The sequence below is a fragment of the Sander vitreus genome, chromosome 11 (genome assembly GCF_031162955.1).
Source record: "Sander vitreus isolate 19-12246 chromosome 11, sanVit1, whole genome shotgun sequence".
Lineage (NCBI taxonomy): Eukaryota > Metazoa > Chordata > Actinopteri > Perciformes > Percidae > Sander > Sander vitreus.
The window spans coordinates 5964411-5978201 of NC_135865.1; the positions used below are offsets into that span (position 1 = coordinate 5964411).

Consider the following 13791-nt stretch of genomic DNA (forward strand, 5'->3'; position numbering starts at 1 on the left):
AGATACTGTAGCATGAATGCTATCTGACTGTGCCCATCAAAGGGCCATTAGCTCTGAATGAAGAGGTGGTTTCTCTGCTGCTGCAGAGTTATTTGAAGTTGACTCTCCAGCACAAATTTATGTCCTGAGAACTTTGAAGATAAAAAGGAAAGTCTCTTTGACGTTGAAACCCTGTCTCTAGACAGGCTTTTTACAGTGTTTAGTGAATGTGTCATGGTCTTTTTCTCGAACAAATTGCTTTAGATCTTCACAATAAATCGCAGATGCCATGCATGAGAAGGACTAAACTGTCACTGCAGCATGTTTTTGCTAGTGATGGATGACGACGAAAAAGGGACATCCACTAAAACAAATCCTGCTTCAGAATGGAATGTCCATTTTATAAATACATAATGTAAATGTTTAAATGCCGAAGAAGCTCGCCAAGTCTTGATTTGATTAGAGAAATTAAATTCGCAAGACCTCTCTAGCTCAGGGTCATGCTCGGGTCAACAAACAGCACATGGCCAACATTTCCTAAAAGAATAAACGGGGTTAGGTTCCTTTTTTCCAAATTCTGACAAAATGTCTGACTACCACTACTTAGATGGGCAAAAAAACAACTAAATAAGCAGCTGCCTTCAAACATGGCAATACAAAAAAAAGTTGTAAACAAGTGTAACAGCTGTTTCAGCTGGAAAAACAAGGGCTTGCAGCCAAATGGAAAGTACTCGTTTGGAATTTTGACATTAAGTAGTGTACATATCTTTTTTTTTTTTAATTATGTAACAATATAACCTTTTTTTGGCTCACCTGTAAAGTTATTCAAAAGTGCCTCTGCCTTTATGGCTTCAGGGCCGTCTATTAAAAGTGACTGAGTAACTTCTATCTAAGGCACTAAAAGTCTTTTAAATATCTTATTTTCTAAGATAAAAAAATAAATGCATGAATTAGCGATATCTCATCAACATGGGACCTGGGTAGTATTTTCAGGTGTCACTTTATAAAAAAAAACTATGTAATGATCCATCTTTTATATCTGATTCTAAGGCTACGTTCACACCGCAAGTCTCAATGCTTAATTCAGATTTTTTGCTCAGATCCGATTTTTTGTTTGGCTGTTCACATGACCTTTTAAAATGTGGCCTGAACAAAATTTGATCTGGGCAAGATTTGAGTGTTCACACTACTTCTGAAGGAGTCTGACCTGGTCACTTGACCCCAAAAAAAAACAAACAATCTGATTTGGGCCACTTTTGCCTGCAGCCTGAACGTAATGCTCCCGAGTATGTAAATCACTAAAGCAATAGAGTGTCAGTGGCAGAATGCATGCAAATAACTCACCTGCAGTTGCATGTTTTCTCCGTGCAGGAAGCCAGCGGGTAAGTTACTTTAACCCTTTAACAGCAAAGGTCAACAGTTGTTGCGGTCAACTGCTGGGATTTACAACGGTCAAATGACTCATGGTAATTACATCCCAACTGTGAGGTCTTCCAGTTATTTGCAGACTACTCTCATAAAGATGGTGGGTTAGGGTTAGGGTTAGGCATTTGTGTTGGGGTTCAGAGTAGGCCAATTATGAGCAATCAAATCATTTGAGAGTTATTCGGCCAAGATGTTTCACATGATTGACTGTGGAAAGTCAAAACACTTCACTGTGCTTCAGGCAGCAGCAGCAGGATTCCTGTCTCTTCACAGTTTGTGTTGGTTCTAAATTGTTTGGGGATGTGAGATGTGCAGTCTCCCCACTCCAAAACAAGAATTAAGTCCTGCAAATAATTCTATCTACTATGAAAGTTTTTAAAATAAATACAGTATATATTTAAATGTCATATAGCTTTTAAATAATTTTATTTCTGGATTTCATTTCTGAATATTGTTTTGTTGAAGACAGACGTAGCCTGCGTACGCACCAGAAACTTCTCAGGATCGGCTCCTCCAGCTTGGCCGACAAAGACCCCAGCACCGGCCTCCAGCTCCATCTCGTCCGGGGACCTCTCGAGGCGCATCACCTGAGGGTCTGTGTCACAGTTGAGGTAGAACATCACCTTGTCGTCCCTCACAGCGATGGCAAAACGGGTCCAGGTATCCCTCATGGAGGGCACACGGAAGCTGGCCGCCTCGTACGACTGCTGGGAGTCGGGCTCCGTGTAGTACAGGATGACGTTCTGGTTGCTGCCCTGCACGGCCGACAGCTTAACGCCCACGTACATGATCTGCTGTGCGGAGTCTGTGACGGAGAAGATGACGCCGCCCCTGTCAGAGGTGGGTTTCAGATTGAAGATGAGGGCAAAATCTCGGTAGAAGGGGCTGGGCAGGTGGGCCCGGGCCAGCTGGCCTGTGTTGGCATCGGGGCCAAAGACATAGCCAGGGCTGTTGTCGGGCCCGAAAACCTGGCTGATCGTATTAGGAGGAGGATCCCCAATCAGCTGTAGCAGGGAGACTCCACTGTGTTCTAGATGGGGAAGAGAAAACAAATGTAAGGCTACAATATACATTCAAATATATTGGAAGTTAGAAAGGAAGGCTGCATGGCAGGGTATAATGTTAGACCAGGCTGCTGGGGGTGTGTGTGTGTGTGTGTGTGTGTGTGTGTGTGTGTGTGGGGGGGGCTGAAAGTGAATGTGCCTGATGGGTGCAGAAACAACTGCTGTAACTTGCATAGGACTGTAGTATGAGTCTTTGTTGTGCTAGAACAAAAATAATCAACAGCATAATTGGTCAAAGATTATTCCTGTTCAAAAGTGAAGTAACATTGACCCATTTCGTTAAATGTAGATGGACAGTTACCACAACTGCTTCCAAACAAGCTGTGGGCGTGTTTGAGAAGCATTGGCAAAGTGACTCTGCTCAGGGGACCACAAACAAACAAACAAACCATGTTGCAACTTCTAGATCGAAATATGGAAAGGGTCGGCATGCCCCATAAAAAGGCAAATGGACAGGCCATATGAGACTAAGGAAAGCAGATGACTTTAGCAGACATTGCAAGGCCTGTTTTCCAAAGACGAGACCAGCGAACGTCAAACCTGCACTTCCTAATCCAAATGGAGATCCAAAAGGCATACAGTGCATGAAGATGTGACTTGAGACATTGATCAATTTAGCGCTCTCAGTATCTGAGTCAAAATAAAATAACTGAAGACACTAAAGAGCAAAACGCTCTTCCAACGTGTGTGACATCTGCTAAATGTCCCAGCTCAGGGGCACCGAGGGACGAACAGCTGGGCCTCTTGCATATCTTTGCTCACTCTTCCATCACCCTGGGTGACTCTGGTGAGGTCACTGCATAATAATTGGAGGCGTTTAGGAAATACAAGGAACACAAAGAGCGATGTGTGTTGACTCACACCATGGTGGAGATGTTTTACTAGCATTAGACCTTTTTGCTTTGATCAAAAATAATGTTTCCTCACGTTAAAAGGAAAATCACTGTTTTGGGAGAACACTTGACGCAGTTTCTGGCGCTTTGAAGAAATGCTTTGGTTTACCACATGGTGACTAATATTGGGCGGTTGAAAGCCTCCCCACTGGCCCGAGTGCTGGAGATCAGCGGGGTCTGCCGTTGGCTTTGTTGAGAGCTTAAACACACGAGGTGTTTAGCTGAACCCGGGGTCCTGCTTTCTGCTGCACAACCACAAACACCGGTCGGAAGTTTTCTGCGCGCTATCCGACAACTGACAGAGCTAACGGAGAACCCAGTCAAACTATAACAGGACAGCAATAACTAACTAACTACTTTCCAGTGTTAATTATGCAGTTCCCCTCCGCACCAATAAGATAGACATTTCTGAAAAGATTCCTCAAATAATGGGTTTCACATTTTAATATGTACATGTCATCAATATGTATGAAGCAGTTATAGTATTGAGACCTGTCAAAAATATAAACCATATCTGGAAAAGCATGTTTAGATAATATAAAGGATGCATGTGTGAGTAAGGGATATGCAGTATGTGTATGTAGAGCAGCAGGCGGGCCATTATTGCAAATTGGGAGAGGTCTTGTAATCACCCTGAAGGGGTTTCATTTGAAATAATGACCCGCTCGCTCAACATTATCCACTACTAGCTACTGACTACAGAAATCAATAATTTGACACAAAATTAGGCATCATCATTGTCATTGTGAGCATGTTAGCTTACAGTGTAGCTGCTCCTAAGCATAGACTCACTTGTTATCAACTTGTTAGATACACTCAGTTTTGTTCTGTCTGTAAATATTGAATCGGTAATTTAAAATATACTTAGTGTAATTTTTATACAGTATATAACTCTATACATTTATATACTGTATATACTCTAATATTTCTATATGTTGTTCAATATATTGCATATGTTTGTATATATTAGTATGTATATTTATAAGGAGGATTGCTGCCAAACCAAATTTTGTTGTGTTTAACATGCAATGACAATAAAGCATCTTATCTTACAAAATATTGATTTAGAAATGGTGTTAATAGGGCGCCCACATATAGAGGTTTACTCCTCGACGCAGCAGGCCCGGGTTCTACTCCGACCTGCGGCCCTTTGCTGCATGTCATTCCCCCTCTCGCTCCCTTTTCAGTTCTTCATCTGTCCTGTCAAAATAAAGGACGAAAATGCCCAAACAATTTAAATAAAAAATTGGTTTTAATAATTTAAAAATGGTCCTCCAGAATCTACGATCAGAACAGCGTCAATAGCAGCTCTCTGCAATTCAGAAATAACAGAACCGTAGAATGCCGTATTTGACCAATCAGATTTGAGTATTCAACAAATCTGTGAGATACATTAGTTGACTGTACAAATGCTACTCTTTGGGTCAATAACAAAACAGCATCTTGTTGGATAATCCAAAAACATATCTAATATAGCATGCTAAAAGGCCAGGTTAATAGTAGGGTTTAGAGGGATAGCTGAATATCTGTCTAAAGAATATCTACTTATAAAAGACAATGTTGCTCTTACATGCCATTTGGTAAAACCTTGATAAATCTTTCTGAATTTTTAAAATCCTAAAACCTGGCCTTTAGCATAAAAGAAATTTTTTTCTACCTAAATTGGAAAACGTTTACCATGAAATGACAGACAGACACACAGAGTCCCAGGTTCAGAGCCCCTCAGGTAGACTGTGAGTCCTTGACTGCTGCATGAATGGCACTTAACAACAAAGTCAATTGCACCAGGCCAACCAGATGTTAAGTCTGATATAGTCAGAATGAGAAACCTCGAGGGTCTCTTCAGTGGGCCTGTGCTCACATGTCTGAACCTAGCTCCCTCTTTTGTGCACAATCTCTGCCAGAGTAGGGTTGAAAAAGGCAACACTTTTGTCGTGATCCAGTGGTAAAATTCATTACGCGGTAAAGCAAGCCATTTTAATTTTATAACTTTCAGGCTACGGGTGCTGACGTTGATATGAGGGCTATTTATGAAGCAGAAACACTCCATAACTGAGCGTTTATCGTATCCCTTTTTTTCTCTGAATGACAACATTTATACTGAAAAATGCCTGCAATTCACTTTCTTCAATGATGTGCAAGAAACATGCAATGTGCTGACTGTAAATTAGCAGCTGGTCATGAAAAATATCAGATCTGAATGCAAATTAAACTTCAAGGTCTGTAAAAAATTGGAATGTGAGATCTCTCAAACAGATTCTGGTTCCCCTCTTAGCACATAAGAGTACATGCTGCATGTATGACCATCTCTTTCTCCTAGAAATCAAACGTCTGCTCATCTTATGCATTTGCCAAATGACCTCCTCACAGTGCAGACGTTCCAAGCTTCCCAAACCCCTCATTAGGGAAACATCCCACCTATTAGTCATTACTCACACAGACCAGATGTGCGCATTTTTGGACTGGATGTTCAGAATTAACTTAAAAGATGAAGAAACATCCATGTGAACCAGATGATGTACAAACACTAAATGCAAAAATGATCACTCTCACTACAAATCTAAAAAAGGATCCTGATGCAATTGTGCCAGAAGCCAGTAATGGAAAAAAAAGAAAGCTTGGAAGTGTAAATGAAGACAATTACGTGAGCGGATCTAAAGCTGATGAAAAGGTTTAACCTGCTTTAGGCTCGCAAAGGAATGCTTTTGCTGAAGCCTGTTTAATGTGCCTGCATTGTCAGCAAAAGGCCAGCCAGTCATTCATTCTTAGAGATTAAAAATTGTTGGGTGTACAAAAGGTTCACTATTGGCATTTTAAGTGCAATCTCAATTCAGGTTTTTCAGCTTTTGTTAACCAATGACAGCTTCAAGGCCCATTGGGCATATAAAAAGGACTGCTGATGAATGGAGCCGTGCTGGGTTCATGGTCCAAGTTTGTCTTGTCAAGAAGGCGGCTTACTGACCAGAAACGCAGCTCTATTTTTTTACTATTACATTCCAGGCCAGGGTACCAGAGTTTGTGATACCCCGTTGATAAAGCTGTATATACAGTGTGAGGCTGTATACACAGCTTTGGGAAGTACATGATCCTTTATACTAATCCACTGGAAAACATTGAAACATCTGGACAGTCCCAGAAAACGTTGCGGCTTCACTGACTACACTCCATCACCATTTAAAACATCCCTTGAGGCCTGCTGACAAGGCCAATGATCTCTTCCCCTCACTCTGCAAAAAAAGCTGGTTAGTGGCCTGCCCTGTGTTTGGAGTGTCAGAGTTCACCTCTGGAGACGTATAAATTACTTTCCATTATTGTTAAAAAAAAAAAGAAAATGTCTACAATGTTTATGCATTTGCCGCATAAACTATACATGTCGTGCTTGTTCACCAATTGATTTAAAAGTGAAGTAAATTAACTTTGGTCACACGATATGGTGGCTGTGTTTACTTTCTGCTTATTTGATCCCTGTTTGATCTTAGTTATTTTTAAATGCATGTCTGGCTGCTTAGAGGACTAAAGGGAGTCATTGTAATGCTTATCATGTTATATCAATGTCAAGTACTTGGTGGAATCCATTTTATCTGGCAAAGATACTGTGATTAATTTTACTATGACAAATACATTTTACCTTTAAATGTCCATGTTGTTGCTGAAGAGAATGTAAGCTCATTGATACACACGGGTGGTGCACTTATACACACAGCAGCCCTTGTGGAAGGAGATATGGTACCATGGTTACTGGAATTTACATACTCTATAACTATAACCAAGGGTTTAACTTTAGATTGCAACGTGTGTGTGTGTGTGTGTGTGTGTGTGTGTGTGTGTGTGTGTGTGTGTGTGTGGGGGAGAGACACAAAACGGGTCTGGGCCGGGGTCCTCTGACAAAAATGTTTTCAATTTGAATCCCATTTCCTGCATTTCTACATACATTTAGGAACTATTGTGATACACAATCCAGGAAATAATTCAGTTGATCATCAATCAATGATAAATTCTTCCAGAAAGAATAGTACTTAACTATGTATAAGTAAAAAAGAACATAAAAAATGTCTTTTACTTTCTTTATTGTTTAAAATAGGAGCTGATCACTGAGACTCATAAATAAAATATCAAATTAATTTGAAAGTGGATTTTGAAAAGTGGAAATTATGCCCTAGACTATAACATAATATATATGTAATTACTATCCAATAGTTCTATTACCAAAATCAGGTTCCACTACATGGCGTATGATCTAATATGTCACTACATTGAAAAATAAATGAAAAAAAGGGCATACATACATATAAAACCATGAATAAATTGTCGTCTCTTTCTCCAAAGGATATTCTGTGAACCTCTGGGCAAATGTTGTGGTATCTTCAACCTGATGATGCAGAATGCTTGGAAAAAGATATTAAACCGAAAACCACATCACAGTTCAGGAAGGAAATGTCATGTTTGCTCGCCCTGAAGACTGAGCTGTAATTCTCAAACCACAAAAAGGAAGATGGGCCTACCACAAGCTGGGTACTTTACTCTTTGGGGAAGGAGTAATATGATACTGTTTAAGTTCTCTACCTGTAAGCAACCAATTTTTGAAGCAACATTCAGGGTGTAAACCAACCCCCTGCCACATACTGCTAGCTTCATGAATAGGTCTTTTTGGAACTCTGGAATAAAAAAAAAAGTATGTATGATATTCACAGAGGAAGAGCTGAAATGCTTCTAAATAGGTTTAGAGCTCATTCATAGTTCTGAGACAGCACCACTCTCCTTTAGAATCTGTTAAAACACTTGAGTGTCAAAATTGGGCTATTATCCAGCTCGAGACATCCCTGTTCAGTACTGTGTTTTGCAACACTGCCTCATCACTTCTCATTTTGTACCGGTGCAACACAAACCAGAGGGGGCAATGAGTTTCTGGCAGCAAGGAAGTCAGACTACACTGTGCCCATAATTGGAACCCTCCTGAGAGCGAACTCAAAATGATTCCCTGGCAAGCAGCACACTGAAGAACTGGAGCCAGCTTTGGGCCTTCCTGTCATGAGATACAATATCAATCTCTGCTCAATGGAACTATGGTGCTACAAATCATTGTCAGACCACCAAAAGGGTGTACAAGCTAGACAACAAAAACTACACAGATGCCACCAAAAGAGCAGCTTATATATTAACAGGAACACATCATTTTCATGTTTTTAGACAAAGGTGACCAGGGACATGGATCACTTCAGTTTCAATTAAACAGCCTGAACTTACTGACTGACTGAGGGTAATGGAGGCCCTCATACAGGATATAGAACTAACAAAAATAAATTGAGGTTGACCTCTAGACACTGATATGAATGACTCATCTTTCAAGCAGGAGACTGGTAACCATGGAAAAACATCATTAAAAGGGCTATTGTGCCCTAACAATCCTGACTTCCCACAGGGGTAGCCGCCGCTGCCCCCCCCCCCCCGTGGTAGAAGGATCACATCTGACAGATTTCATACAATGTTTCCATGCACACAATGATATCTCTGCAATCTTCCCACAGTAATCTCCCATATACACACATATATAGGCCATATTTTAGTGTGTAAACTGTTTCATTGGATTTCTTGCCCCATGCTGACAGCCCTCAACTTTAATTCCATCTGAAATACCGACTCAAAAAGATGCAAGTATATCATGAGACATTCTTGTTTGACAGGTCATAGTTAAATGATGTAGGAGTGGGGTGGTATTAAGGAGAATATGAGTGCCCTCTTCCCACACATCAAGCAAAGAGAGCTGCAGATATTGAAAAGTGTCTGAAGCTTCCCAGACACTGCATAGTAGGGGTTCTGATCAGTGAATTTAGGAGGTCAAAAAGGACTCGTAAGTGGGTGGATGCAGTAGAAAAAAAGCCCAAGATAAAGTTTTTGGGCTAATAAACTGGCAAAGGCATTCTGGGCTGCAGGGCACACATTTACAGAGCTTTGTAACACATTATCTTGACCTCATTTTGTTTTAAACCAAAGCCCACCAACATGTTAACTACTTTTAAACATTTACCAGTATGATCAGGGTGTGGGGCCAAAGACACCTCACAGGGACAGAAGTAAGTCAATAGTAAAGTTATTTCTTACATCAAGTCTATTCAGCCTCACTCCAACAAAGTGTCCATTAGTAGATTTTTAAGATTGCTGTGTTTGAATGAGTGGTACCAGATGGTCGTAACTGTGGTGGTTTTCTGTCTGTCCATAAATGATTTAGAGTGACTGAAAGCACTCCAGTGATAACTTGAAGCTACTTTAACAGGTGACAACCAACACGCTCATGTTAGTGGTGAACCAGCTTCTGGAGAGCCTATAAAAGCTGTCCTCGGGTTGTAAAAATGGCAACAAGATCATACTTTTTCAATTGCCTTAGGTTGCAAATAGCAATGTCAGGGCTGCTGTGTGTAGAAGCCACTACATATATCTATATCATTTTTTGTTTTCTTTGCTTTCCCAAACACAAATTTGGAACACCTTACTTTATACTTGCATCAAACAATGGAAGTGTAAAGCTATGCAGTAAGAACCAAAAAAGCTACCACTAGACATCTGTGGCATTTACAACAAGACTACATATAAAACCTTACCCTAACCCCCCCTGATGTAGAAAACCACAGCACTGCCTTGCACCCCACCAACACATAGAAAGGTAGACAATGTAAACACATGCTAATCTATTTGGACCCAGATGAATCACTTAATCCTGAAACCAGAGACATCTAGTCCACTCATGTCTGTCAATTAAGCAAGCTGTCAGAAAGATAGTGACGCTGTAAAAAGACACAGCAACTCCCATTGATACGAAGTTAAAGTGGAAGGCAGGACAGTAGCCCAGTCAAAGCAGTTCAAGACGTTCCTAATTCGAGGCTCAGCTTGCTCACAGAAACAGATTTTCTCATATTAAACTGTTTGATACAGAACTAAGAATACAGGATGAATCCACACTCACTGAACATCCGAGTTGTTTTCTCCATCGTATACCAGGGGTATGCATTGTACTCGTTAGCCCTGGAGAAAATACTCAAATGCACACTGGTCCCATGAAGGTTTAGGGTTATTTCATCAACCAATTTAACCATAAACTACCATATTACTACTTGTTTGCTGGAATTTGAAGAACATTGCTGAAATGTAACCCTTCATCTCTAAGACTGCTTTGAAAGAGACATTTCAAAGAACAAAATGAACTGTTTTGGTATTTGACATGCCATACTGAATCTAAATGCATTCACCCGTTAAAAATGTTGTACCTGACTACGGCAACTTTCCAGCTGTGATAAATACTTTTGCCTAGCACAGTTGTCAACGTCGTGACATCCCACTGAAAACCATTGATGCAAGCATGACAACTTCCCATGCATGACAACCTAATCTGTCCATTCCTGAAAAGACAAATGCACATCAAGCTGTCTGCAAGTCACCTGCTGTCAAAAGAGACATGCAATTCTACATGCCAAATTATCTAGTGTTTCATGCATAAGTCGTTTACAGAAGACGTGCCTCTGTCCTATGCAATTTCAGATGTATTAAGGCTAATAAAAACATGCCCAAGGCAGAAAAAAAATACTATTTGATTAGTACTTTATTCCGTATAAATAATTATCTGTGGAAACATAAAATGTGTTTTTACATAGTTGAGTTTTCTAATGTTACTACAATCTGTAGTTGCATTGCAAGATAGGATAGACAGAACTTACTAAACCCTGTAGTGTTTGTCTCAGCTAAATATCCCGTTGAATGAATAACTTACAGGAAATACACATCAATTGGTTTTGTGTGTGTGTGTGTGTGTGTGTGTGTGTGTGTGTTATAATGACCTTCAAGTAGTAATTCACATGCGATCCAAAGGACAAGGGAAACACATACATGCAGCACTGTAAGGAGGGCTGGCACCATGCTTGTTAGGCTGTAGCCAGGAGTTCTTACCTTTTAACAACAGGACTAACAAACTTGAAGCATGCTTATTATTCTTCTAAATTATGTTGCTGTGCATGGGAATCAAGATATTGTTAATGTCTTTGACGGCGCCATCAGGGATAAATGTCAATTTTTTGGGTGGGTATCGAGTATTGGGTAGTGGGAGGAAACACCAGACAAACTGGGGAGTAGGGATACTGAAAACTGGTTCAAAATGAATCCCAAAACTAGGATTCATTTGAACCAGTTATTACCTTTCTGGTTACTAACTGACAAGCACGTATACCCATCATCCTCCTCGTCTGGTAGAGTGTGGCACTCCAAAGGGAGGCGTCCCTCATCCAGGAGTGTCCAGCAACTGTCCCGCAAGACTTCGCAGAAACTCCGGCAAGGCAACACTGGCAGCGTCACCAGAGAGCCACACTTTGGTACCAACAGAAGGCAGAAAAACCACTCCAAACTATGGTGGCAAGGTGACTTCAACAGCCATGCCCATTCATTTAGGAGTACCTGGACTTCCTCCACAGTGGTTTGGTTGAGGTAATTGGGCACAACAAACCTTTCCCCAACCATGGAGGAGCAGAAAGGGAGAGCAGTATCTAGCAACAAGCATTGAGGGGATTCTGCGATTAGAGCTGATTTAGCTACTTCTGTGTGGCTCTCAGCTGGTGCCAACCTACCTACAGATGTCGGGCTAATTAAGGTTGCTTGGCTAGGCTCACTTACTGATGTCTGAGTAGCATCTAAGATGTGATCAATTTGGCTGGTCACCGATGCTTGACTGGGTACTTGAGGTTGGGCAGCAATGGGTTTTAAGGTAGTGTCTGGTCTCTCGCTAGCTGTTTGTGCTTGGGTAATTAACGTTTTTTGGCTATTAGTTCTGGGTGTTTGGGTTGTAGAAGGTGCCTGGCTAACAAATGAAACTTGTGTAGTCTGTGATACTTGGTTAAGTACAGCTTCCTGGTTAGCTGTTAATTCACCAGCTGATAACTGAGAAGCATCCACTAGTTGGTTGTCCTTAGGTACCTGGGTAGTCTCTACCAAGTTGTTGCCTACACTTTGGGTTAGTAAATCTTCTGGGGTAGAGTTTTCATGAGAATACTTTGTCAAATTTAAGTCATTAGCATTCCAATTATAGCTACTGTTAAGTTTTCTATATCCTCTTGTGTTATTGGGGGTGTCGCCAGATAAATCAAAATTTTGCTCTGATTTTGTGCTACCAAGATTATGGCCCTCATCTGTTCTGTTACTCTTTTGAAAGTTCAATGTCAGCTCATTTGTATGGGATGCTACACTGCCTCCACTATCTAACCCCCTATGATCAGTGGTCATTACTAGTTGATTTTCCTCAGAAAACCCCTGTGTTTCAAATCCAGATCCCCAGCTAGTTTCAGATCCTGTTGCAAATTCAGATTCAGCTGTGATTCCAGAGCCAGACCAAAGACCTAACCCAGAGCTTGAAGCCAATTCAGACTCAAGCCCAGATCCAAGTCCTGAAACATCTCCTGTAAAACTTAAATGATCAGATCCTCCAGAAGCCATACCCATAAGAGAAGATGTGCCATTACCAGATTTAAGTATGCGTGATGAAATCCCTGTTGTTCCCTTTTCTGATGCACGTTTGTTCTCTGGTTGTGTTGTAGGTATTAGAGTGGTCAGTCGAGGTCCCTCAGTGGTCTCATCCCAAGTCTGCACAACCTTTTGCATCCCATGTTCCTCATCAATGATCTCCGCTCCAACCCTAGCAATATTCTCTGATGGTGGTTCTCCACTACCTGCTGGACTGCCAGACCCCTCATGGTCCACTGTTGGGGGCAAAGTTGTAGTACCAGTCCAGGCCCAGAACCAAGCATCAGAGTAGACCACACACAGGGTGAACAAAAACAAAACTCCAAACTGGGTCCTCATCTTGGGCATAATATCAGGTCTTGACCACGTCCACCCGCTTTATCAGGCTCCCAGAGTGAACTGTGACATGTCCACAGTGCCACTACACTCCTCACACACTTTCCAGCTCTGACTCCAGACAAACTCCACTAGGCCTAGAGGAAAAGTGAAGAGGAGTGCCCCATTCAAAAGAGAAAAGGGGGGAGAGCAGGAGGAGGTGTGCTCCGTATTGGCTGCCCTGGCATTTCCTCTCCTAACTCCTCCTTCCTCCTCCTTTTGTCACAGCAGTGAAAAGCAATTTCTCCTGCTGAGTGATACCTTAGAATTACGGCAGCTTTGCCTTTCAGTGTGCAATACCGATGCTTTTAGTGTTTTACAGAGAGAGACAATTTGTTCCCCTTGACCTGTTCTCTTTGTTAAAGCATAATAATTGGAAAACTACAACGATGGTTTTAAAAAAACTTTAAACTGCGTGAAACTACAGTGGGAGCAAAGGTTGTGATTTGCCAAACTCAACTAAAAGAAGTGAATGCTATTTTGTGGTGAAGGTTTGAAATGTAAGGAGCTGTGCTAAATTCCCTCCATTAGTCTGGCTCAACTGCAATTATGCAACCAAT

General features: G+C 41.2%; 1 protein-coding gene across 3 annotated transcripts in view; it reads right to left on the reverse strand.

Annotated features, from left to right (window-relative positions):
• The window catches only part of col18a1a (collagen type XVIII alpha 1 chain a), a 98664-nt gene that overhangs the window by 46569 nt on the left and 38304 nt on the right, over positions 1–13791 (reverse strand). For 2 of the 3 annotated variants that reach the window (XM_078263216.1, XM_078263215.1), the window contains exons 1-2: positions 12856–13322; positions 1893–2434 (exon numbers count right to left, since the gene is read on the reverse strand). In XM_078263216.1, coding sequence (XP_078119342.1) covers positions 1893–2434; positions 12856–13204 — 891 coding nt within the window. In that variant the 5' untranslated portion in view covers positions 13205–13322. Of the gene's footprint in view, positions 1–1892; positions 2435–12855; positions 13323–13791 lie in introns of those variants that run through there. The other variant, XM_078263217.1, reaches the window with a different exon arrangement.